Source organism: Salvelinus fontinalis, chromosome 21 (assembly GCF_029448725.1).
Source record: "Salvelinus fontinalis isolate EN_2023a chromosome 21, ASM2944872v1, whole genome shotgun sequence".
Taxonomy (NCBI): domain Eukaryota; kingdom Metazoa; phylum Chordata; class Actinopteri; order Salmoniformes; family Salmonidae; genus Salvelinus; species Salvelinus fontinalis.
In genome coordinates this window covers 18,604,537-18,628,145 of record NC_074685.1, presented here as the reverse complement: position 1 = coordinate 18,628,145, position 23,609 = coordinate 18,604,537, and the positions used below count along the sequence as shown (strand labels likewise).

Here is a 23,609-nt window from a genome sequence, read left to right as displayed (position 1 = left end):
GCTGAATATGGAAATGCTACGGAGAAAAAGACAACACCTCGAAAAGAATAGGAACAGCCATGTTAATGATTACAGTAGAAACACTGCTCTAAATATCTGTTCCAATAAGAGTACTAGCTGTGTCGCTACAATTCATATAACTACGCTCATTGGCGTAATTCTTGGTTTCTGATTGTAGAGAAAAGCGTGACAGGGTCTGATGATGTGTGATCTTTTTTGGGGGGGATGCTGTCCTAAAATAAAAGCTGTATTATTGGACTATGCTTTGATCTGTGTGGGAAACAGAGCTGCTGGCTTTGGGAGACAAATTGCTTTTGTGACCTGGTGTGTGTGTGCCGGTTGACCTGCAGCCTGTTTGTACAGGGACTAGTAAAGAGATTGTTCTCTCTCTCAATTCAATTCAAGGGACTATTGGCATGGGAAACATATGTTAATAGATAATAAACAAAAGTGAAATAAACAATCAGAAATTAACAGTATACATGACTCTCTCTTTCTCACTGCAGGATACTGATCTTCATGTGACAGTTGGTTGGCAACGGTTGGCAACGGCCCCTCCCAGTATGTAGTGTCCAGCCCCTGAGGTTAGCAACAGAGAACTCGATTGGACAGAAGGATTGGAAGAAGGAGAGAACCAAACAACCTTCTGTAGCGTGACAATAAGTAGAGTGAACCTCGAATCACTTCTTCATTTGCTCTGTGGTTGGTAGTGGCACCATTTCTGGGCAACGGCTATAGAAACAGGAAGTTGTTACTGGTGGTTGGGCCTGCTAATCATCAAACGGACGGTCCCTGGTGGAGAACCAGAGTCTGCACATGTAGCGATGCGTGTAGAGAGGAAGAGGTCCCTTCCCTGCTACCTGACTCAGACTCTGGCTGTGACCTTCAACTTGCCCCCGGCCCCACCATGTTGAACCATGCCTCCCTGGTCTACATCGTCCTGGAGCTGGTGATCGCCTGTCTGGCCGTGACTGGTAATGTGCTGGTCTGCTGGGCCGTGTGCCTCAACAGCACCCTGCAAAGCATCACCAACTACTTTGTGGTGTCCCTGGCAGTGGCAGACATCGCTGTGGGCTTTCTGGCCATCCCCTTCGCCATCACTATCAGCACGGGCTTCTGCGCCAACTTCCATGGCTGCCTGTTCATCGCCTGCTTCGTGCTGGTGCTCACTCAGAGCTCCATCTTCAGCCTGCTGGCCATCGCTGTGGACCGCTACATTGCCATCAAGAGACCTCTCAGGTGATGACCTTAGCAGGGGAGGAGAGGGAAGGGACTGGGGGTGTTGGCTGGGGACAGGGCTGAGCATGGTGGTGACACTCTGCTCCTGGTCTAACTATCAAATATAGTATAACAACTATCAAACATAAACAGGTATCATCTATGCTTGATATATTGTTTTATTTAGGTCCTCTGTCCCGTTATATCTTGACTGTGATATAAGTGATGTGCACAGCACAATGCATTTGTGTCTGAAAACACATTGAATTATAGCAGGGTTATTCTATTAGCTAATCTCCCCACCGTAGGGCAGACAGAGATAAATGTCTCCACAGGCTTCATTGGGTTAGCGTTTGTGTGCTGTTGGAAGGATTAAAAGGACTAAAGGCTTTGATCATTATCATCCTGGTACATTAACACCAGAGGAGACCTGTGAGGGGGTGGGCCCAGGCACAGTATAGATAGACAGGACTGTGTTCTCACCTCAAACAGCCCTGGATCCCCCCAACAGAAACATGAACACTCTCACGTAGCCTCTCTATCAATGTCATTATTTTCCCCAAAGGATATAAGAAAATTGTTTAATTTCCTTACAATTAAATGTACATTTATAGTCCTTTAGTCCTGCCTTTAATGACAAAATGGAGATTGTTTATAGATAACAATAATTTGTCTGTGAGGAATGAACAATATTTGCGTGGTTGTCAAGTAGGGTTAGATTAGTTGATAATCTTGACAATTAACTGTTGTCTTTATTTGTTATGTCTAAATTAATTTTTTAATATGTTGTTTGTTGAATGTTCCAAGTACCTCTTGGCATGACTGGGTAAAATGCTTCAGGATGGCGGTCACATATTTGATCAATATTAGATGATGCTTACCCAGACACACTCGTCTAAATTGATGTGCCATGCGAAATAAATGCTATAACCAACAACCAGCCACATCTAGCTAAGTGGATGGGTCTCTATTGTCTAGACATGTACACATGTTCATGAAATACAATTGATGACTGTAATCACCCCCAGACACACCTGGCAAACATGATGGGGCATGTAATTATGTGGAGTCTTTTGTTTAGACATGTAGCAAGATATTGAACTATCATCCTAACACATATTTCCAAACTGGGGTATGTGTACCCCCAGGGGTACGCGTAATGCCATCGGGGGTACGCCAAATAAAAATGTGTTTCACATTTTCAAACAGTCCATTTATATTTTCCAACGGGGCTATACATTTGGGTGAGTTTTTTTACTCGCCTGGGTAGCCTCGTTTCTATCATGACACAAGGCGAGACCCAAATGCAGACACAGGAGGCAGATGGTTGGAGTCTTACAATGTTTATTAATCCGAAAGGGGTAGGCAAGAGAATGGTCGTGGACAGGCAAAAGGTCAAAACCAGAGTCCAGGAGATACAGAGTGGCAGACAGGCTCGTGGTCAAGGCAGGCAGAATGGTAAGGCAGGCGGATACAAAGTACGGAAACAGGCAAGGGTTAAAACCGGGAGGACTAGAAAAAGGAGAAATGCAAAAAGCAGTAGAACGGGAAAAAACGCTACTTGACTTGGAAACATACAAGACGAACTGGCACAGAGAGACAGGAAACACAGGGATAAATACACTGGGGAAAATAAGCGACACCTGGAGGGGGTGGAGACAATAAGGACAGGTGAATCAGATCAGGGCGTGACAGTTTCACTGCCAAAAATAAAATCAAACCATCTAATGTTCAGCGAAATAACAACACAATGTCAAATACAGGTAGCCTAGTCAAATAATTAACATCCAATCACATTAACCTTTACTCTCTTGTGGGAATTCCATTAACGGTCCGTATGTAGCCAAACGTAGCTGCTGCTCATTCCGTTTGCTCGAAAATTGATGAATGGTTATAGAAAAGTAAGGCCCATGTCCATAGAGACACATACCAGCTCTACTGGTAGTACTGTTACTACCAGCAGTACTACACCTGCACCTGTTGATGACACAAGTTGTTCTGCTTCCACGAGTAAATCCAATGCTAACATCAGTAATTCTACATTTGTTGTTAGCCCAGCTAGCATGGACACTGACGGTTGTGAATCTGATGCAGCCAAAGAGCTACTGCCCCCTTACCCGGGGAAGCACCCCGAACAACGGACAGGGACGTTGGACGATCGAAGATGTGCAAATATGATGAGAACTACATTGATTTGGGGTTCACTTATATTGGGAGTAGTGCCTTTCCTCAGCCACAGTGTGTTATATGTGCAAAAGTACTATCTCACAACTCAATGAAACCTTCACTCTTGCGCAGACATTTTGAAATCAAAAACATGCCAATTTGAAAAATAAGCCACAGGAGTTTTTGGAGCGAGAATTAAGACGACTTTCGAGTAGTAAGACATGTATAAAAGCAACAGATACCATTAATAAGAAGGGACTAGAAGCGTCTTATATGGTGAGCTACCAAGTGGCTAGGACAGGCAAGCCCCGGACTATTGGGGATGACTTAATTCTTCCTGCTGCCGTGGATATGGCTGGGAGAATGCTGGGGGGAAAGGCCAAAAAAACTATACAGACAATATCTTCATCAAACAACACCGTTTCACGACGCATCAGTGACATGGCAGGAGATGTTTTGAAACAATTACTGCTTCGCATACAAGCCAGTGAATTCTATGCGTTACAGCTGGATGAGTCAACAGACGTGGCGGGCCTGGCACAGCATCTGGTATATGTCTGTTACGTTTATGGGGGGTCAATTAAGGAAGACATCCTCTTCTGCAAACCACTGGAAACCAGGACAACAGGAGAGGATATTTTTTAAGTACTGGACAGCTTTGTGACATCAAATGGACTTTGGTGGTCAAGATGTGTTGGTATCTGTACTGATGGCGCAAAAGCCATGACAGGGAGACATAGTGGAGTGGTAATGCGCATGTAAGCAGTTGCTCCCGAAGCCACTTGGGTACACTGCAGCATCCACCGAGAGGCTCTTGCTGCCAAGAGAATGCCTGACAGCTTGAAATATGTTTTGGGCACTACAGTGAAAATGGTTAACTTTGTTAAAGCAAGGCCCCTGAACTCTTGTGTATTTTCTGCACTATGCAATAATTTGAGCAGTGACCATGTAACACTTTTACAACATACAGAAGTGCGTTGGTTATCAAGTGGCAAAGCATTGACACATTTTTTTTAATTGAGAGACGAGCTTAATGTTTTCTTTACTGACTTGTCTGACCGCTTGCATGATGACGAGTTTCTCACACGACTGGCCTATCTAGGGGATGTTTTTTCTCGCCTGAATGATCTGAATCTAGGATTACAGGGACTCTCCGCAACTATATTCAATGTGCGGGACAAAATTGAGGCTATGATTAAGAAGTTGGAGCTCTTCTCTGTCTGCATTAACAAGGACAACACACAGGTCTTTCCATCATTGTATAATTTCTTGTGTGCAAATGAACTCAAGCTTACAGAAAATGTCAAATGTGATGTATCAAAGCACCTGAGTGAGTTGGGTGCACAATTACGCAGGTACTTTCCCCAAATGGATGACACAAACAACTGGATTCGTTATCCCTTTCATGCCCTGCCTCTAATCCACTTACCGATATCTGAACAAGAGAGCCTCATCGAAATTGCAACAAGCGGTTCTGTGAAAATTTAATTTAATCAGAAGCCACTGACAGATTTCTGGATAAGGCTGCGCTCAGAGTATCCTGTCTTGGCAAATCTCGCTGTTAAGACACGTAGCTAGGTGAGAGGGGATTCTCGGCCCTCACTGAAAACTAAATACAGGCACAGACTGTGTGTGGAAAATGATTTAAGACTGAGACTCTCTGCAATACAACCCAACATTGCAGAGGTATGAGCATCCTTTCAAGCACACCCTTCTCATTAACCTGTGCTGAGTTAATCACAATTTTTTATGAACAAATAAGGTTTTATATGTAAGATGGTTAAATAAAGAGCAAAATTATTGATTATTATTATATTATTATTTGTACTCCGGTCCTATAAGAGCTCTTTGTCCCTTTCCACGAGCCAAGTTGTGACAAAAACACACTCATTCTTATGTTTAATAAATGACGGCCTAGGAACAGTGGGTTAACTGCCTTGTTCAGGGACAGAACGACAGATTTAAAGTATCATGTATCGACATGATACTCTATCATGTAAAGTATCATTTAGCCTGAACCTATTGATGTTACATTGAACTGGGTGAATGGAATATGAATTACAGTCATACAATATGCTGTAATAGAAAAAAGGCCATGAACGGCAAAAAATATTGTCCTCCCTCATCTTAAATGGCATCGGCTGCCACTGACACAGATCATACACGTAACGTTAGCTAGCGAGCCAGCAAGCTAACGTTCGCTAGCTGGCTAACAGTACTTTATGACTCAATTAGAAACATATAATATCTGAAAATGTAGCTAGACTCTTACCCGTAAACATGGATGAACGATTCACAGCAGCCTGGAACCACTTTAACTAAGTAAGACGTCCTGTGTCATTTCCATTTTGTTTGTAGCTACAGCTTGTTTGGCCCATTGTGTCACGTCATTCCGGTTCACATTGACCTTGTGCAGAAAATAGTCCATCACAACTTTTTCCCACTGATCTTTGTTGATAGTGCCTGCTAAATTCAGGGCAGCAATGTTGTTGAGAGCAGTAGCAACACTGTTTGCACTTCTCCATGGCTGACTTTATATCTTTCAAAAAAGTTGCGGTAGCAAGGATTATCCACACATACTGAGCAGCTCATGTTATAGATGGAAGCATACTACATGGAAGACCAATCCGAACTCATCTCTCAGCATGTCCAGCCCATCCATTATCTCAGCCAATCATGGCTAGCGGGAAGGATGCGTTTTGATAAAATAAAAAAAAAGTACACTTTCAAATGCCTCTCCTGTGAAGTAGTGACGTGCGACATACACCTATCTAACTGAAACGGGTCACATTTGTGTTTAGTGAGTGACAAATCAGAGGTAGTAGGGATGACCAGGGATGTTCTATTGATATTTTCCTGTCCTTTTGGGTGTCAGGGAAATTGTATGGAGTAAAAGTACATTATTTTCATTAGGAATCTGGTGAAGTAAAAGTAAAAGTTGTTAAAATTATAAATAGTTAAGTAAAGAACAAAAACAACATAAGTAGTTATTTAAAGTACACTGAATTTAAAGTGCGCTGAACCCAGAACCTGACAGGGTGGTGAGCAACTCTTTGGTTCAGAGATAGAGAGCTTTGTGTTTTTCTGTTTTCCAGATCTACCTCAGGGTGTGATGGCAGGTAGATAATCCGGGTTGTGCCTCCCGAGTGACGCAGCGGTCTAAGGAGATGCTCGCAGTGCTTGAGGTGTCACTAAAGAACCAGGTTCGATCCCAGGCTGTATCACATGAGGCAGCGCACAATTGGCCCAGTGTCGTCCAGGTGAGGGTAGGGTTTGGCCGGCCGGTATTTCCTTGTCCCGTCAAACTCTAGCGACTCCTTGTGACGGGCTGGGCCTGCAAGCTGACGTCGATCTACAGCTGGACGGTGTTTCCTCTGACATATTGGTGTGGCTGGCTTCCGGGTTAAGTGAGCAGTGTGGTTTGGCATGGCTCTCGCCTTTCGCCTCTCCTGAGTCTTTCACACTTCTGTGAAATCAAACTGTCCACTTAGGAAGCATCACTGATTGACAATAAATTTCACATGCTGTTGTGCAAATGGAATAGACAAACGGTGGAAATTATAGGCAATTAGCAAGACACCCCCAAAAAAGGAGTGATTCTGCAGGTGGTGACCACAGACCACTTCTCAGTTCCTATGCTTCCTGGCTGATGTTTTGGTCACTTTTGAATGTTGGCAGTGCTCTCACTCTAGTGGTAGCATGAGACGGAGTCTACAACCCACACAAGTGGCTCAGGTAGTGCAGTTCATCCAGGATGGCACATCAATGCGAGCTGTGGCAAAAAGGTTTGCTGTGTCTGTCAGCGTAGTGTCCAGAGCATGGAGGCGCTACCAGGAGACAGGCCAGTACATCAGGAGACGTGGAGGAGGCCGTAGGAGGGCAACAACCCAGCAGCAGGACCGCTACCTCCGCCTTTGTGCAAGGAGGTGCACTGCCAGAGCCCTGCAAAATGACCTCCAGCAGGCCACAAATGTGCCTGCTGGAGGTCTCATCTCGGTACCTAATGGCAGTCAGGCTACCTCTAGCGAGCACATGGAGGGCTGTGCGGCCCCACAAAGAAATGCCACCCCACACCATGACTGACCCACCGCCAAACCGGTCATGCTGGAGGATGTTGCAGGCAGCAGAACGTTCTCCACGGCGTCTCCAGACTCCGTCACGTCTGTCACATGTGCTCAGTGTGAACCTGCTTTCATCTGTGAAGAGGACAGGGCGCCAGTGGCGAATTTGCCAATCTTGGTGTTCTCTGGCAAATGCCAAACGTCCTGCATGGTGTTGGGCTGTAAGCACAACCCCCACCTGTGGACGTCGGGCCCTCATACCACCCTCATGGAGTCTGTTTCTGACCGTTTGAGCAGACACATGCCCATTTGTGGCCTGCTGGAGGTCATTTTGCAGGGCTCTGGTAGTGCTCCTCCTTGCACAAAGGCGGAGGTAGCGGTCCTGCTGCTGGGTTGTTGCCCTCCTACGGCCTCCTCCACGTCTCCTGATGTACCGGCCTGTCTCCTGGTAGCGCCTCCATGCTCTGGACACTACGCTGACAAACACAGCAAACCTTTTTGCCACAGCTCGCATTGATGTGCCATCCTGGATGAACTGCACTACCCGAGCCACTTGTGTGGGTTGTAGACTCCGTCTCATGCTACCACTAGAGTGAGAGCACCGCCAGCATTCAAAAGTGACCAAAACATCAGCCAGGAAGCATAGGAACTGCGAAGTGGTCTGTGGTCACCACCTGCAGAATCACTCCTTTTTTGGGGGTGTCTTGCTAATTGCCTATAATTTCCACCTGTTGTCTATTCCATTTTCACAACAGCATGTGAAATTTATTGTCAATCAGTGTTGCTTCCTAAGTGGACAGTTTGATTTCACAGAAGTGTGATTGACTTGGAGTTACATTGTGTTGTTTAAGTGTTCCCTTTATTTTTTTGAGCAGTGTATATTAGTACCAGTCAAAAGTTTGGACACACCTGCTCATTACAGGTGTTTTTCTTTCTTTTTACTATTTTCTACATTGTAGTGAAGACATCAAAACTATGACATAACACATATGGAATCATGTAGTAACCAAAAAAGTCGTAAACAAATCAAAATATATTTGGGATTTTCAAAGTAGCCACCCTTTGCCTTGATGACCGGTTTGCACACTCTTGGCATTCTCTCAATCAGCTTCACTGGAATGCTTTTCCAACAGTCTTGAAGGAGTTCCTACATACGCTGAGCACTTGTTGGCTGCTTTTCCTACACTCTGCGGTCCAACTCATCCCAAACTATATCAATTGGTTTGAGGTCGGGTGATTGTGGAGGCCAGGTCATGTGATGCAGCACTCCATCACTCTCCTTCTTGGTCAAATAGCCAGTACACAGCCTGGAGGGTCATTGTTTTGTTGAAAAACAAATGATAGGTGGCCGCTAGAGGCGCAATGTGCGACTGACGGGTTTTCCGTTTGCTCCTACAGTATTCTTAAAGTTTATGTGAAATTTGCAGCAAAACTGTATTTATTTTCAAATATTCATTTGGTGCTCCCTTTCCATAATACCCAAGACTACTTTGCTTTCGAATGTCAGCATGTCTTCGAAACATAAGGCCAAAAACATGACTTTGAGAAAACCCAGCCTACAAGACCCACTGTTATCACCGCCCTCTCCTGAGTCTGAGGGCCCGGAGATTCAGACTTTACCTGGGGGTGCGGCTCTGCCTGGCAGCGCTGAAATGAACATCCTCGAGGCCATCAAACTACTACACTCTGAGATAGTTGAAAGGAAAACGGAGGTAGTTGCTACAATTGAGGCCCCGAATACAGGAGGTTTCTAATACTTTAAAAGCAGATCTAACCATCCTGCGGAACGAGACCGTGCCAGCAATCACATCACTCAAAACAACAACAGAGTTGCACACTACGACGATTGCAGCACTGAAGACCTCCGCTACTATGCCTCCGACCTAACTACCTACCTGGAGGCTGATGTGAAATGCCTGGCTGCGGATCTGAAAAAGGCACAGGAGAGTTGTGTGAGTTTAGAGGGATTCCCGCGCCGCAATAACAGTCAGCAGAAATGCCTCGGCCCACAGATTTCATTTCTGAGCTGCTGAAGGATGTTGTTGCCATAGATGAGAAGCCCCTGATTGAACGTGCCCACCGGTCGCTGCGCCCAAAGCCCCGGGATGGTGAGAGGCCCCATGATATCATTCTTCGAGTGCACTTTTTCCACGAGAAGATGGAAATTCTCCAACGAGCCTGCAATACCACTCTGAGCTTTTAAGGACAGAGCTTCTCTATCTACCAGGACTACTCCCCCACTGTGTCCAGGCAGCACACAGCTTTTGGGCAGACCAAAACACTACTATGGGACCATCCAAGTGTGAAGTATGGACTGCGATTCCCGGCCTGTCTATGGCTTTCTCATGATGCTAAAGACTACACCTTTGAATGAGGCTATGGCTCACATTCAACGTCACATCAAGAAGTCTTAGATCAGCATCTGTTGCTTGCGAACTTTGGATAGTAAGTACAGTTGAAGTCGGAAGTTTACATACACAGGTTGGAGTCATTAAAACTTGTTTTTCAATCACTCCACAAACTTCTTGTTAACAAACTATAGTTTTGGCAAGTCGGTTAGGACAACTACTTTGTGCATGACACAAGTAATTTTTCCAACAATTGTTTACAGACAGATTATTTAACTTATAATTCACTGTATCACAATTCCAGTGGGTCAGAAGTTTACGTACACTAAGTTGACTGTGCCTTTAAACATCTTGGAAAATTCCAGAAAATTATGTAATGGCTTTAGGACCTTCAAATTCAGTGCCTCTTTGCTTGACATCATGGAAAAATCAAAAGAAATCAGCCAAGACCTCAGAAAAAAATGTGTAGACCTCCACAAGTCTCGTTCATCCTTGGGAGCAATTTCCAAACGCCTGAAGGTACAACGTTCATCTGTACAAACAATAGTGCGCAAGTATAAACACCATGGGACCACTATGCAATAGTCATATTGCTCAGGAAGGAGACGCGTTCTGTCTCCTAGAGATCAACGTACTTTGGTGCGAAAAGTGCAAATCAATCCCAGAACAACAGCAAAGGACCTTGTGAAGATGCTGGAGGAAACAGGTACAAAAGTATCTATATCCACAGTAAAACAAGTCCTATATCGACATATCCTGAAAGGCCGCTCAGCAAGGAAGAAGCCACTGCTCCAGAACCACCATAAAAAAGCCAGACTACGGTTTGCAACTGCACATGGGGCCAAAGACCATACTTTTTGAAGAAATGTCCTCTGGTCTGATGAAACAAAAATAGAACTGTTTGGCCATAATGACCATTGTTATGTTTGGAGGAAAAAAGGGGAAGGCTTGCAAGCCGAAGAACACCATTCCAACCGTGAAGCATGGGGGTGGCAGCATCATGTTGTGGGGGTGCTTTGCTGCAGGAGGGACTGGTGCACTTCACAAAATAGACGACATCATGAGGCAGGAAAATGATGTGGATATATTGAAGCAACATCTCAAGACATCAGTCAGGAAGTTAAAGCTTGGTCGCAAATGGGTCTTCCAAATGGACAATGACCCCAAACGTACATCCAAAGTTGTGGCAAAATGGCTTAAGGACTACAAAGTCAAGATATTGGAGTGGCCATCACAAAGCTCTGACCTCAATCCTATAGAAAATTTGTGAGCAGAACTGAAAAAGCGTGTGCAAGGAGGCCTACAAACCTGACTCAGTTACACCAGTTCTGTCAGGAGGAATGGGCCTAAATTTACCCAACTTATTGTGGGAAGCTTGTGGAAGGCTACCCGAAACGTTTTACCCAAGTTAAACAACTTAAAGGCAATGCTACCAAATGCTAATTGAGTGTATGTAAACTTCTGAAACACTGGGAATGTGATGAAAGAAATAAAACCTTAAATAAATCATTCTCTCTACTATTATGTTGACATTTCACTTTTTGGTCATGCTTATTTGCTTCCTTCAAATTAGGTTTTTGGTTGAGAGCCTTGATACATTTGATTTATTTTCTCTCTCAATGCCTGTTATAAGACTGGGAATATAATTATATACAGTGCTGTGAAAAAGTATTTGCCCCCTTCCTGATTTCTTTTTGCACATTTGTCACACTTAAATGTTTCAGATCATCAAACAAATTTTAATATTACACAAAGATAACCCCAGTAAACACAAAATGCAGTTTTTAAGTAATCATTTTATTTATTAAGGGAAAAAAGCTATCCGAACCTTCATGGCCCTATGTGACAAATTAATTGCCCCCCCCCTTGTTAAATCATGAATTTACTGTGGTTAATCACATTTTTTGGAAAGCTGAGTTAAATTTAACTAGCCACGCACAGGCATGATTACTGCCAGACCTGTTGAATCAAGAAATCACTTAAATAGAACCTGTCTGACAAAGTGAAGTAGGCCAAAAGATCTAAAAAAGCAAGACATCATGCCGCGATCCACAGAAATTCAGGAACAGATGAGAAACAAAGTAATTGACATCTATCAGTCTGGAAAGGGTTACAAAGCCATTTCTAAAGCTTTGGGACTCCAGCGAACCACGGTGAGAGCCATTATCCACAAATCGAGAAAATTTGGAACAGTGGTGTACCTTCCCAGGAGTGTCCGGCCTACCAAAATTACCCCAAGAGCGCAGCGACGACTCATCCAAGAGGTCACAAAAGAACCCACAACAACATCGAAAGAACTGCAGGCCTCACTTGCCTCAGTTAAGGTCAGTGTTCATGACTCAACCATAAGAAAGAGACTGCCATGGATGCCATTTTTGCCCAGAGTTCCAAGGCTTTCGCCACTGCTGACCGAAAAGAACATAAAGGCTCGTCTCACTTTTGGCAAAAAACATCTTGATGATCCCCAAGACTTTTGGGAAAATATTCTGTGGACTGACAAAACAAAAGTTCAACTTTTTGGAAGGTGTGCGTTCCTTTACATCTGGCGTAAAAGTAACATAGCATTTCAGAAAAAGAACATCATACCAACAGTCAAATATGGTGGTGGTAGTGTACGTTTAGGATGACTCCTTGCTGTCCCCAGTCCACCTGGCCATGCTGCTGCTCCAGTTTCAACTGTTCTGCCTGCGGCTATGGAACCCTGACCTGTTCACCGGACGTGCTACCTGTCCCAGACCTGCTGTTTTCAACTCTCTAGAGAAGCAGGAGCGGTAGAGATACTCTTAATGATCGGCTATGAAAAGCCAACTGACATTTTACTCCTGAGGTGCTGACTTGCTGCACCCTCAACAACTACTGTGATTATTATTATTTGACCATGCTGGTCATTTATGAACATTTGAACATCTTGGCCATGTTCTGTTATAATCTCCACCCGGCACAGCCAGAAGAGGACTGGCCACCCCTCATAGCCTGGTTCCTCTCTAGGTTTCTTCCTAGGTTTTGGCCTTTCTAGGGAGTCCACCTCCTGAATGGCTTAAAAAAACAAAATGACCGTTTTGGAGTGGCCTAGTCAAAGTCTGGACTTGAATCTGATTGAGATGCTGTGGCTTGACCTTAAAAATTCCATGCTCGAAAACCCTCCAATGTGGCTGAATTTTAACAATTTTGCAAAGAAGAGTTGGCCAAAATTTCTCCACAGCGATGTGAAAGACTCATTGCCTTTTATCGCAAATGCTTGATTGCAGTTGTTGCTGGTGAGGGTGGCACAACCAGTTATTAGGTTAAGGGGGCAATTACGTTTTCACATCGGCCCATGAAGGTTCGGATAGCTTTTTTCCCTTAATAAATAAAATCATCACTTAAAAACTGCATTTTGTGTTTACTTGGGTTATGTCACGCCCTGGCCATAGAGAGGCTTTTATTCTCTATTTTGGTTAGGCCAGGGTGTGACTAGGGTGGGCATTCTAGTTTCTTCATTTCTATGTTTTCTATTTCTTTGTTTTTGGCCGAGTGTGGTTCCCAATCAGAGGCAGCTGTCTATCGTTGTCTCTGATTGGGAATCATACTTAGGCAGCCTTTTTCCCACCTGTGTTTAGTGGGTAGTTATTTTCTGTTTAGTCTCTGTTACCTGACAGAACTGTTCACTTTCGTTTTGTTACTTTGTTCAAGTGTTTCTTTGATAAATAAAATCATGAACACTTTCCACGCTGCGCTTTGGTCCGCTCCTTCTGACGACAAGCGTTACAGGTTATCTTTGTGTAATATTTAAATTTGTTTGATCTGAAACGTGTGTGACAAATGTGCAAAAAAATAAGAAATCAGGAAGGAGGCAAATACTTTTTCACAGCACTGTACAAGTGGTGCTTTTCTAATTTCGAATGGAAAACAGGATTCACTTTACATTTTTTCTCCCTTTTTGCTGCTTTATCCACTAACACAAAACGCGACTTTAAAGAGTGACACTGTGGATTTGGGTTTAACACCGCACTCTCACAGACATACTGTGCGAAGGGAACATGTTCTATTTAGGCTTGTACCTCGTTTGGGGAGGTATTGTCTTGGATGGGGGGAGGTGGTTGGGGGGAGGAAGGAGGTTGAATTGTTCAGTTATAATGTTGTCACTGTTTTTTTGTGTTTTTTCCCCTGTACTTTTTCCAAGTATCTTACACCGTACATTAGTACTCTAAGACAGGTTATTCTGGGGGTTTTGGGGTATTCATGGCTTTTCCACTATGCTCTAATGACAGGGTTGTTTAAATGGAGTACTCAGGGTGGCTGAAATAATACGATCAAGTGCATTTTATGGAACATCAAAGGGGCTAACAACCCTGTGAAGCATAAGAGGGTGCTGACACACTTAAAGGGTTTGAATGCAATTTTTGCATTTCTACAAGAGGCTCACTTGAGGACTGGCGAGTACTTTAGGATGCGTAGGGACTGGGTTGGTCAACTGTTCCACTCTAACTTTCATAGTAAATCAAGAGGTGCTGCCATTTTGGTTGATAAATCTACTCCCTTTGTAGCTTCTGAGTTATTGCTGATCCTAAGGGACGATACGTCATAGTAACCGGTAAACTGTTTTCTACCCCTCTTGTTTTGGCTAGTGTTTATGCTCCCAATTGGGATGACACAAGTTTAATTTCTACCTTTTTATCTGCTATACTCAATTTAGATTCCCATATGTTGATTTTAGGGGGGGATTTCAACTGTACAATGTCTCCAATTTCCTACACCCTACAGATAGACAGTATTCCTTTTTTTCTCATGTTCATCAAACATACTCCCGCATTGATTACTTATTTTTGGACAAAAAACTTCTGCCTAACTTTCAGAGGTGTACTTATGAGAGTATTGTTTATTCTGACCATTCACCATTAGTGCTTGAGCTAGAGTTTCCCCAGCAACCTCCTATGTGTTATCAATGGCGTCTTAACCCCATTTACGCTCAGATAAGGAGTTTGTCAATTACATTTCTTCTGAAATCACCTTATTCCTAGAAATTAATTCAACGTCAAGTATGTCCTGCTCTACCATATGGGAGTCTCTCAAAGCATACCTACGTGGCTATTTATTTCTCATACTGCCAACAAAAACAAAGCTCACTCAGCGGCTTTGAGACCTGAGCGAAGCCATAGCTCAATTGGCTGAGAAGTATGCTGTAGATCCTTCCTCTGATCTACATAAAGAACACCAGCTACTCCTATCTGAATTTGATGAGGTTTCTACCAGACAAGCTGAACAATTACTCTTACGAGCTTGATACAGAGTGTATGAACAAGGCGACAAGGCCAGTAAACTCCGTGCACATCAGATCCGTAAATCTAAGGCCTCATGTTTAATCCCACAAATAAGGACCCTGTCTGGTGCTACCACCGTTATACATAAAGAGATCAATGATAAATTCTAACAATTTTACTCTGTGCTAGACACCTCCTGAATCTCCTCAAGACCCTTAGCTGACTGATTCATTCCTTAATGGTCTGAATATGCCTTCATTTGATACAGACTCCCATGACTGTTTAGAAGAAGAATTTACACCCGAGGAGATTGCAACAGCAGTGTCCGCAATGAAAAGTGGTAAATCACCAGGTCAGGAAGGTTTTCCAACCTGCTTTGCCCATTCCTGTCTCGATTATTTGCAGAGTGCCTTAATACATCAAAGCCTAGTCTTTATTAGGCTTCAATTTCATTACCATTGAAGAAAAACAAAGACCCCTGAAATGGAATCCTAGCCAAGCTCTTAGCCATCCGTATGGAAGGCTTGCTACACCAAGTAATACACTCTGACCAGACTGGCTTTATGAGAAATAGGCATTCGTTTTTCAATATTAGACGCCTTATGAATATACTGTACTTCCCAGCGTTGGGGGACCCGGAGGTGGTGGTTTCCCTCGATGTGGAAAAAGCTTTTGACCGTGTTGAGTGGGACTAGCTAACAAATGCCCTTTATAGATTTAGCTTTGGCCCCAAATTCATTGCGTGGATAAAGATTATTTATTTTTCTCCCATGGCTTCGTTACGGACTAACAACTTGTCCTCTGACTATTTTCCTTTGCACTGCGGATCCAGACAGGGTTGTCCACTCTCCCCCTTGTTGTTTGTTTTGGCAATCGAGCCCCTCGCTGTTGCACTGCGCTCTAATGATGCCATTCAAGGTATAATCAGAACGGGCTAAGAGCAGAAAGTCTCGCTATATGCTGACAACCTCCTTTTGTGTATCTCTAACCCTGATACCTCATTACCACATGCCTTATCTATTTAAAAAAAGTTTGGATCAATCTCAGGGTACAAGCTGAATCTAGGCAAGAGAGCTTTTTCCTGTAAATAAGGCTGCTTTAAAGTGTTATTTTACAAACGTTCATGTTAAATTGTTCTGGATCAATTCACCTACTTGGGAGTTAAAGTGACAAGGAAATATTCAAATTTGTTTCAGGAAAACATTGTTGCTCTAGCAGACAGTTTGAAACAATCATTTACTTTTTGGAAGTATCTACCTATTTCTCTTATTGGAAGGATTAATGCCATTAAAATGAATGTGATGCCCAAATTTTTATTTCAATGTTAACCCATTTTTATTCCAAAATCTTTATTCGTTCACTGGATCAAACATTCATGTATTTTATTTGGGATGGCAAGGTACCACGGATTGGTAGAAAACATTTACAGAAGCCTAAGGCATTGGGTGGTTTAGCTCTACCAGATTTTCAGACATACTATTGGGCTGCAAATTTCAGAGCCCTTTTGTACTGGCTGCAGACTGATCCTACTGGCCCTAGACCACTCTGGGTCCAGATGGAGTCTGAATTGTGTAAACCTGCTGCACTATCTTCTGTGTTGTGCTCGTCTCTCCCAGTGTCCCTAGGCAAAAGGTGTGTCAACCCAATTGTAAAGCAGTCTCTTAAAATGTGGAATCAGTTCTGTTTAGCCTCCGAGGCTTTTCTCTATCAGGCCCAATCAATCAGAACATTTTATTTCATCCATCTTTAAATAATGGGGCTTTTGGCATCTGACACTCACTGGGCCTCTCCTCTCTATCCCAATTATTATTTGATGATACATTTGCCTCTTTTGCTCAACTACAGGAAAAGTTCAACTTCCCCCAATCCCACTTCTTCTCCTATCTCTAGACTAGGAACTTTGTAAGAGCTAACACACCTGAATTTCCCCATAGGCCTGTGAATACAGCTATAGAGAGCATCTTTGAGCTAAACAAGCTTCCTAGGGGTGCAATTTCAGCTGTACACTACCGTTCAAAAGTTTGGGGTCACTTAGAAATGTTCTTGGTTTTTAGAGAAAAAATAAATAATTGTCCATTAAAATAACATCAAATTGATCCGAAATACAGTGTATACATTGTGAATGTGGTAAATGACTATTGTAGCTGGAAATGGCTGATTTTTTATGGAATACTTACATAGGCGTACCGAGGCCCATTATCAGCAACCATCACTCCTGTGTTCCAATGGCACGTTGCTGGCTTAATTACTTACAGAACCCTTCCTAGCTGCCTTTTAAAGACTCGATGGCAAAAGGATTTGGGGGAGGAACTTGGGGAAGACACAAAAACTAATGATAGTCCCACTAAGTACAAACCAGATGGGATGGTATATCGCTGCAGAATGTTGTGGTAGCCGTGCTGTGCCTTGAATTCTAAATAAATCACTGACAGTGTCACCAGCAAAGCACCCCCACATCATCGCACCACTCCCCAATGCTTCACGGTGGGAACCACACATGCAGTGATCATCCGTTTACATACTCTGTGTCTCTCAATGACATGGCGGTTGGAACCAAAAATCTCAAAGTGGGACTCATCCGACCAAAGGACAGATTTCTACCGATCGAATGTCCATTGCTCGTGTTTCTTTGCCTAGAGCAAGCGTCATCTTCGTATTGGTGTTCTTTAGTAGTGGTTTCTTTGCAGCAATTCGACCATGAAGGCCTGATTCATGAATTCTCCTCTGAACAGTTGATGTTGAGATGTGTCTGTTACTTGAACTCTGTGAAGCATTTATTTGGGCTGCAATTTCTGAGGCTGGTAACTCTAATGAACTTATCCTCTGCAGCAAAGGTAACTCTGGGTCTTACTTTCCTGTGGCGGTCTTCATGAGAGCCAGTTTCATCATAGCGCTTGATGGTTTTTGTGACTGCACTTTACATTTTCCAGATTGACTGAGCTTCATGTCTGAAAGTAATGATGGACTGTCGTTTCTCTTTGCTTATTTGAGCTGTTCTTGCCATAATCTGGATTTGGTCTTTTACCAACCCTACCTTGTCACAACACAACTGATTGTCTGAAACGCATTAAGAAGGAAAGAAATTCCAGAAATTAACTTTTTACAAGGCACACCTGGTAATTCAAATGCATTACAGGTGATTACCTCATTAAGCTGGTTGAGAGAATGCCAAGAGTGTGCAAAGCTGTCATCAAGGCAAAGGGTGGCTATTTTGAATAATCTCAAATATAAAATATATTAAATAGCTAGTTTGGTCCTCCTTTCTTTTTGATGACCTATTTACACCTTTTACCAAAGAGCACCTTCTATTTACCAATATACTATAGTGTACCTTAGTAGCGCTTCCCTTCCTCCTCTTTCTAGCTAGTTTAGTGTTGTATGTAATGTTTAACTGCAACAAATGGCCTGCAATTGCCACGATCGTCGTAAGAAGCGGACCAAAGCGCAGCGTGGTTTGAATACATTCTTCTATATTTACTGAAGAACACTTAAACAAAAAACAACAAAACGAATAAGACGAACGTGACCGCTATATAAACACTGTGCTATCATGCAACATAACATAGACAATCACCCACAACCCACAATGACAACAGGCTACCTAAATATGGTTCCCAATCAGAGACAACGACTAACACCTGCCTCTGATTGAGAACCATATCAGGCCAAACACAGAAACAGACAAACTAGACATACAACATAGAATGCCCACTCAGATCACACCCTGACTAAACAAAACATATAAACGTACAAAGCAAACTATGGTCAGGGCGTGACAGCAATACATGTCTAGATAGCTAGTTTAGTATGCTATTTTAATGTTAGTAAGGCACTCAAGTTTGCATAAGGGACAAATATGTATCTTTGAATATACAGTCGTGGCCAAAAGTTGAGAATGACACAAATATTAATTTCCACAAAGTTTGCTGCTTCAGTCTCTTTAGATATTTTTGTAAGATGTTACTATGGAATACTGAAGTATAATTACAAGCATTTCATAAGTGTCAGGCTTTTATTGACAATTACATGAAGTTGATGCAAAGAGTCAATATTTGCAGTGTCGACCCTTCTTTTTCAAGACCTCTGCAATCCACCCTGGCATGCTGTCAATTAACTTCTGGGCCACATCCTGACTAATGGCAGCCCATTCTTGCATAATCAATGCTTGCAGTTTGTCAGAATTTGTGGGTTTTTGTTTGTCCACCCGCCTCTTGAGGATTGACCACAAGTTCTCAATGGGATTAAGGTCTAGGGAGTGTCCTGGCCATGGACCCAAAATATCGATGTTTTGTTCCCCCGAGCCACTTAGTTATCACTTTGCCTTATGGCAAGGTGCTTCATCATGCTGGAAAAGGCATTGATCATCACCAAACTGTTCCTGGATGATTGGGAGAAGTTGCTCTCGGAGGATGTGTTGGTACCATTCTTTATTCATGGCTGTGTTCTTTGGCAACATTGGCTGAGAATCAACCCCACACATGAATGGTCTCAGGATGCTTTACTGTTGGCATGACACAGGACTGATGGTAACGCTCACCATGTCTTCTTCGGACAAGCTTTTTTCCGGATGCCCCAAACAATCGGAAAGGGTGTATTCATCAGAAAAAATTACTTTACCCCAGTCCTCAGCAGTCCAATCCCTGTACCTTTTGCAGAATATCAGTCTGTCCCTGATGATTTTCCTGGAGAGAAGTGGCTTCTTTACTTTACTACTTCGCCTCATTGTGCGTGCAGATGCACTCACATCTGCCTGCTGCCATTCCTGAGCAAGCTCTGTACTGGTGGTGCCCCGATCCCACAGCTGAATCAACTTTAGGAGACGGTCCTGGCGCTTGCTGGACTTTCTTGGGCGACCTGAAGCCTTCTTCACAACAATTGAACCGCTCTACTTAAAGTTCTTGATGATCTGATAAATGGTTGATTTAGGTGCAATCTTACTGGCAGCAATATCCTTGCCTGTGAAGCCCTTTTTGTGCAAAGCAATAATGATGGCACGTGTTTCCTTGCAGCTAACCATGGTTGACAGAGGAAGAACAATGATTCCAAGCACCACCCTCCTTTTGAAACTTCCAGTCTGTTATTCAAACTCAATCAGCATGACAGAGTGATCTCCAGCCTTGTCCTCGTCAACACTCACACCTGTGTTAACGAGAGAATCATTGACATGATGTCAGCTGGTCCTTTTGTGGCAGGGCTGAAATGCAGTGGAAATGTTTTTGGGGGGATTCAGTTAATTTGCATGGCAAAGAGGGACTTTGCAATTAATTGCAATTAATCTGATCACTCTTCATAACATTCTGGAGTATATGCAAATTGCCATCATACAAACTGAGGCAGCAGACTTTGTGAAAATTAATATTTGTGTCATTCTCAAAGCTTTTGACCATGATTGTATGTTAATGGATATTTCCTGCAGACTACAACCAAACAAGTCAACCCGAAAAATTGGCAACAACAACCAAAATGTTCAACTTGAAATCTCCCCTTTCTTAAAGAGTGAAACTGGAATGAAATAGGGTGCCTCATGGGAAATATTGTGCCTCATACTACAAGCATGTGGGTAACCAAAGCTACTGTTTGGTCACAGTCACAACTGCAATTTTGATTCTCCCGTGGGAAGGCATTGCCTTCGTGTTAAAGTCATAGCAGGTTAGGGTTAGGGACCCAACCTGTGTGTGCATTTGCATGTGCGTGGATATGAATGAGCTTTCATTACATCCTGAGCTCCAGAGCCACGCTGGTCCACAGAGGTCTCAGTCAAAGGGGCCTAAGCCCTCCTGGACCCCTCAACCCACCCCTTAACCACAAACAACTGGGTCATGTGTCTGTGGCGCTGCCCTTTGAGATTTTACATTATGAACTCTGGTTTAGACATGGCCAATGGAAGAAAACAGACAGAAAGACCTTACAACAGCTTGATATTCTGTTCATTTCAACTATTGGCCTTAAGACTGACTAATTTCCTTAATATTTGCTTTAATGCTGAGTGAATATTTTCCTCAAATTACTATAACTGTGGTATCCCAATATTGAGTGGTTTGTGATATTATTAAATTAAATGATTTGTTCTTAACTGACTTGCCTAGTTAAATAAAGGTTCAATTAAAAAAATATATAGAAATCGGTTGATCTCATTCTGCATATTACATAGAACACAGATTTTCATTTGTGTAATGTCTGGGGCACAAACAAAGGACAGCCAACAAGGGTTACATCAGAGGGTAGATAAGCTTTTGTGCAATGTTCCTTAAATCACAGGAAATGCTGCTGCTCCATCTTCTAGTATGGCAGGGTTAGTCGAGTCTGTCAAACAATGGACTCATTTCCCATATAAATAGATACTGGTACATTCTCTGTATAAAGGCTGTTATGCTCTGAAGCCTCTCCCATACATTCTGTAGAGCTCTCTGATTACAGGAAGCCATTGGTTTGGTCCAGGAAAGATGAACATGCTTTGTTAGTCTGTCTGGGAATGTCTGGGCTTGAAAAAAGGAACTCTCTCATCCTGGGAATGTCAATGTTTGTCATGTAACAATATAAAGCACCTGTCTGAATTTCTCTCTTGTGTTTTCATGTGATCTTTAGGTATAACAGCCTTGTGACGGCCGGGAGGGCGAAGAGCATCGTCGCAGTGTGCTGGGTTCTCTCTGTGGGCATCGGCCTCACGCCCATGCTAGGCTGGAACAGGGGTGTCAATGCCACCAACAGCAGCTCATGCCCCGAGGGCATGACAGAGTGCCTGTTTGAGGGCGTGGTGACCCTGCACTACATGGTCTACTTTAACTTCTTTGGCTGTGTGCTGGTGCCTCTGCTGGTCATGCTGGCCATCTACGCCCGCATCTTCATGGCGGCGCGGTGCCAACTGAGGCTGATGGACCTGAAGCTGACTCACATGCACACCCACGGGACAAGTTCGTCGTCCACGTCTTCCCGCTCCACACTGCAGAAGGAGGTCCACGCGGCCAAGTCTCTGGCCATTATCGTGGGTCTGTTCGCCTTCTGCTGGCTGCCCCTGCACATCATCAACTGCTTCAACCTGTTCTGCCAGGACTGTGGGCGCCCACACATATGGGTGATGAACATCGCCATCATCCTGTCCCACGCCAACTCCGTGGTCAACCCCTTCATCTACGCATACCGCATCCGGGAGTTCCGCCACACCTTCCGCAGGATCCTGCGCCAGCACGTGCTGGGCCACCAGGAGGTGAATGGGGGGGACAGAGGGGTGGGCGGCAACATTAGTGCCATGCGCACCACCACTAGCATCAGCATGGTGGATGGATCATGTGGCACCATGGTGAACAGTTATGCCCTGGAGCCCAGCCCCAAACTCAGCCCCACTAGGCGTCCCATAGGGACCCATAGAGCTGAGAAAGAGGCTTCCTCTGCCTTCTGTCAGTGGTCGCCACCACGGTCAGACCCTGCACCAATCAGCTACATCCAAAATGGATACCACAGAGGGGATGCCCCACTGTCGCTTAGGCGGAAGCAGTGCATCATGGGATGTGCGGTCCAAAGTGGGGTTGAGACTAAGAACCTTGGGGGAACAACAGAGGTGATGGAGGTGACAGTGGGAACATCTAATTAGTGCACGTCAGGCCTCTGTCCCCCTCACAAACCAGCTCTAACCACTCAGTAGAACTCATTGAGGTGTCATGATATAGTTATCCCCATGATTGACAAGTTACTGATACCCCAACGTACATCATCAACTACAAGGGGGAGAAGTGAGGGACCAAACTTAAAGCATGTTCCCTACGCCTGTAAAAAATTGACCTAAATCTTGGAAATGCTTGTACTGAGAAGAAATAGCATTTCTTTCAATAGGAGGGAGACTCCTTAGCCTGGAAAGGAAACAACAAACTGGTATTAAATTACTTCCAGCCATTGAACTTTTTTCTTTCTTCAAATGATTGTATTTGTTATTCACATAGCTGTTATTTGTGGACATATTTTGTATACGTCACCTCTGAGGCTTTTTACTGTAGGCTAATAGTCTTTCTAAATTGAAAGATTGATCACATTATAAATGAATGGACTGGTCTAACGAACACCTGTTGCATGCTGACAGATTATGACCAAAACCATAATGACCCCAACGACTGCACAACACTGTATGATACAATATCCAGTATTGCTGGTCAACCACTATGCAGTTAATGAAACTACTGTATGTCAGTGTGAAGCTTCTGAAATGTATTCTCTCCCTTTTGCAATGCAGTATTCCAATTCTGTCATATCCTGTTTTCAAAAGCTGGTCCCTTGTGTTTACTTGTCAGATTATTAAAAGTCTTAAATAAGCTCTATTATCACTGTGTGTTGTTTTTTAAGTGAGTCCTGGTGGGGAGAGAGTAACATACAGCAAATCACACATCACTAAGATGTGATGATGCTCTAGATGTCCAGTAATTTATATTGAAAGCTGTGATACTGCATCTGATTGGAGAGTAAATCGCAGCATCTTGTGATTGCACGCTCACTACACCGGCCAAACAAGGACGACGCTGGGCCAATTGTGCACTGCCCTATGGGACTCCCAATCACGGCCAGTTGTGATACAGCCTGGATTCAAACCA

General features: G+C 43.6%; 1 protein-coding gene across 1 annotated transcript; it reads left to right on the top strand.

The window, feature by feature from the left end:
• Positions 1-512: 512 nt before the first annotated feature.
• On the top strand, positions 513-23,329 carry LOC129818366 (adenosine receptor A2b-like). The gene is made up of 2 exons (XM_055874183.1): positions 513-1,239; positions 21,619-23,329. The coding sequence occupies exons 1-2, from the start codon at positions 908-910 to the stop codon at positions 22,619-22,621; spliced, it is 1,335 nt and encodes a 444-aa protein (XP_055730158.1). The 5' UTR covers positions 513-907; the 3' UTR covers positions 22,622-23,329.
• Positions 23,330-23,609: the final 280 nt, after the last annotated feature.